Consider the following 4,211-nt stretch of genomic DNA (forward strand, 5'->3'; position numbering starts at 1 on the left):
AATTTTTTTTTTTTTTTTTTTTTTTTTTTTTTTCAAAAATTTTTTTTTTTATTAAATTAAAATAAAAAAAATAAAATAAAAAAAAAAAAAAAAAAAAAAAAAAAAAAAAAAAAAAAAAAACAATATATATTTGATTATTTTATGTTTATTTATTTTATTTTTTATTATTTTTTTTTTTTCGTTTCTCCTTTAGTTAATATATTGGCATAGGTGGTTAACCGAAGAGGAAAAGGACCAAGAAGAAGAAATTGACGAATTAGATGACACAGAAGAAAAAAATATAAGTGATGTTTCAGATATAGAAAAAAATGTCCCAAAAAATTTCATTTTTAAAAAAATTAAAAAGAAGCTCTTCTAAAATAATCTATACACAACGTTATAAGAATAATATATGAATACAGTATAAATAATTATATATTTTTTTATTATTTTAATATTTTGTTTATTTTATTTTTTTTTATATACTATACCATATTAAATTATATATACCTTTTTTTATATTTTTACCATTTTATTTTTTTTTTTTTTTTTTTTTTTTTTATTAATAAAAACTTATTAAAATACAAATTTAGTTATTATTTTAAATAATTAATAATATATATTATTTATTTAATATGAATTATATATATGTAATATATATATATATATATATAAATATATTATAATATGATAACAAGGTGACATATTATTTTTAAATTTAATATAATTATTTATATATGAAATATATACAATAATTATATATTTTCATAGATATTATTTAATAAGGATATTCGTATAGTTTGTTATTTTTTTTATATATACCACTTTTCAGCACTATATAATAATATTATATATGAGAAAATAATATAAAAAAATAAAATATAAAAAAAATATATAAAAGAATAAAAAAATAAAGAAAAAACTCTCTAAGCGCACATATATGAAAAATCGTAATAATAGGATAAATAAAAAAATACATATTATATAATAATATGAATGTATACATATATATTAAAATATATATAAATATATATTATTATATACATTATATATATATATATATTTATTTATTATTATATAATACCAAACAAATATGTCATAAATAATTATTCCATATGCTATATATGTACTTTTATTAATATTTACATTTAAGGTTCATATGTATATGTTAAAAGTAAATTTATTTTCTTTTATATTTTTTAATTATGATTATATTATTATTATTTTTATCTCTTAATTGAAGCAAAAAAAAAAATAAAATAAAATAAAATAAAATAAAATAAAAAAAAACTTATAAATAGGTTAAACTTTTTTAATATTTATTTAAATAAATAAATAATATATACATTTGATATAGATATATATGTGAACAATTTATAGAAAAATATTTCTCTCCTATTATTTTAAAATAAATTTTCTTATTTTCTCCTTTTATATATTTTATTTATTTAAATTGGAAATTCTCATATATTTTAATTTTTGTATTAAAAATATTATTTTATAAAAATATATACATATATAATAATATATATATATTATTATTATAACTATATATAACAAATAGTTAAGTACCTATATATTTATTTTATTTTTTTTAAATATAATATCAAAAATAAAAACATAAATATATATATATATATATCCCAAAATGACTACTTATACTTTAGTTCTTTTAAGACATGGTTTGAATGAAAAAAAGAAAAAAACCTTAAAAATATAAAAAAAAAAAAAAAAAAAATGTTATAAAAGTAATAATATAATTATTGTTATTATATTGAAGTTAACACATATCATACTTTTTTTCTTTTGTTTTTACTTTTTATATTTAAGGTGAAAGTACATGGAACAAGGAAAACAAGTTCACAGGATGGACCGATGTTCCTTTAAGTGAAAAAGGAGAAGAAGAAGCAATGTAATTTAAAAGAAAGAGAAACGTTATCCATATAATTTAAAAAAAAAAAATTGTCATACAATTATTTAAAGGAATGTATTCCTTATACATTAATACCTTGTTTGTGTGTTTATTTTTTTTTTTTGTTCGTGTACACACCAAATATTTATTTTGTTATATATATATATATATATTTTTTTTTTTTTTTTTTTTTTTTATAGAGCTGCTGGAAAATACCTTAAGGAAAAGAATTTCAAATTTGACGTTGTTTATACATCAGTTTTGAAGAGAGCAATTTGCACAGCCTGGAATGTATTAAAAACAGCTGACCTTTTACATGTTCCAGTTGTTAAAACTTGGAGATTAAATGAAAGGCACTATGGTTCCCTTCAAGGTTTAAACAAATCAGAAACAGCCAAGAAGTATGGAGAGGAACAAGTTAAAATATGGAGAAGATCATATGATATCCCTCCACCAAAATTAGATAAGGAAGATAACAGATGGCCAGGACACAATGTTGTATATAAAAATGTACCAAAGGATGCATTACCATTTACTGAATGTTTAAAAGATACTGTTGAACGAGTCTTACCATTCTGGTTTGATCACATCGCACCTGCTATTTTAGCAAATAAAAAAGTTATGGTAGCTGCTCATGGAAATAGTTTAAGAGGTTTAGTCAAACATTTAGATAACTTAAGTGAAGCTGATGTATTAGAACTTAACATTCCAACAGGTGTACCTTTAGTTTATGAATTAGATGAAAACTTAAAGCCAATAAAACACTATTATTTATTAGATAGTGAAGAATTAAAAAAGAAAATGGATGAAGTAGCCAACCAAGGAAAAGCAAAATAAATCAATATAAATAAAATTTTTAATTTTAACCCTAAATGAAATATATACACATGTATATATGTATATATATATATATATATATTTATTATGAGACACAAAATATAACATAAGAAATTTTTATTTTTACATATTAATGTTAATAAAGAAATAAATAAACTATACCCTTTTGAGCATATTTTCTTTCTTTCTTTTTTTTTTTTTTTTTTATTCACTAATATATATATATATATATATATATATATTTATTTATTTATATTTATATAATACATAAGTAAAAGTGAACATATAATATGCATATGATTTTACTATTATGAGATTTTCACCCTAGTTATAGATTAAAAATAAAAAATTATGGCATAAGAAACTTTTTCATCCTTATAAGAAATAATGATTAATTGCATAAGACAGCTGCTTTCGAGGTTTTCCATTTGTGGATAATCTTTTTATATATGCAATTTAAATTCATCACGTGCATACGTGATTATACACAAAAAAAAATATACATATATTTAAATATATATATATATTATTTATTTGTGCGTACACCATCTCATATTTGTACAGGTGCACTTATCGTTACACTATTATTTGTAGGTTATAAAATGACCTCGTTTTTCTTTTTTAAATCCATATATATAATGTCGAATTATTAAAAATATAATTATTTATTCCTATTAACTTTTCGAATTTGGAAAGAAGTACATGAAGCCAACATAAGTATACAGTACTAAAGTATAAAAACAATTGAAATGTAAAAGTATACATATATATATATATATATATATATATATATTGTTTCACATGACAAAATAATAAAATAAATGATAATTTGATTTTCTTTATTTCCAAGTATTTTTTTACTTTTAATATTACGGGTGCTATAAATACATTATATTTAAAATATATAAATATATATATATATATATATATATATATATATATATTCTTGATATGCAATTTTTTTTTTCTTTTTCTTTCCCTTTTTTTAATAATAACAATTATATTTTCATTTATGTTTTTTTATATATTATACATAAAAGGGTTACATATATATATATATATATATATATAATGTATTTAGATATATATTTTTTTTATATTTTGTTATACTATAAAATAATTTTTCTTTTTTTGAATATGTATTTTTGTCTTCCATGTGTGCAAACTTAAAAAAAAAAAAGAAAGAAAAAATTGAAGAAATAAAAATAGCTAAAATATTTATTATGCCTTTTTTGAGTAATATGAAAAAACTACAATAAAAAAAATAAAATGACATATTATTATCATATTACATATATGTAATATATATATATATATATTTTATATATAATATTATAATATATATATATATATATATATTTTATATATAATATTATAATATATATATAATATATATATATTTTTTTAATAATATTAATAAAATATACAATATAGTATATTAACATTATTATATATATAATATATATATATATATATATATATA

At 16.8% G+C, this 4,211-nt stretch overlaps 2 protein-coding genes across 2 annotated transcripts in view; both read left to right on the forward strand.

The window, feature by feature from the left end:
* PRSY57_1118400 (hypothetical protein) overlaps nucleotides 1-358 on the forward strand; it is a gene marked incomplete at both ends in the record, with an annotated part of 4,137 nt that extends 3,779 nt beyond the window's left edge. The window contains one exon of the mRNA XM_020114946.1: nucleotides 194-358. Within this exon, the coding sequence (XP_019970315.1) occupies nucleotides 194-358 (165 nt within the window).
* A 1,269-nt stretch (nucleotides 359-1,627) lies between these two features.
* PRSY57_1118500 (phosphoglycerate mutase, putative) lies at nucleotides 1,628-2,728 on the forward strand (the record flags this gene model as incomplete). Its single annotated transcript, XM_012908149.1, has 3 exons — nucleotides 1,628-1,661; nucleotides 1,810-1,891; nucleotides 2,092-2,728. The coding sequence occupies 3 exons, from the start codon at nucleotides 1,628-1,630 to the stop codon at nucleotides 2,726-2,728; spliced, it is 753 nt and encodes a 250-aa protein (XP_012763603.1).
* Nucleotides 2,729-4,211: the final 1,483 nt, after the last annotated feature.

Source organism: Plasmodium reichenowi, chromosome 11, assembly GCF_001601855.1.
Source record: "Plasmodium reichenowi strain SY57 chromosome 11, whole genome shotgun sequence".
Classification (NCBI taxonomy): Eukaryota; Apicomplexa; class Aconoidasida; order Haemosporida; family Plasmodiidae; genus Plasmodium; species Plasmodium reichenowi.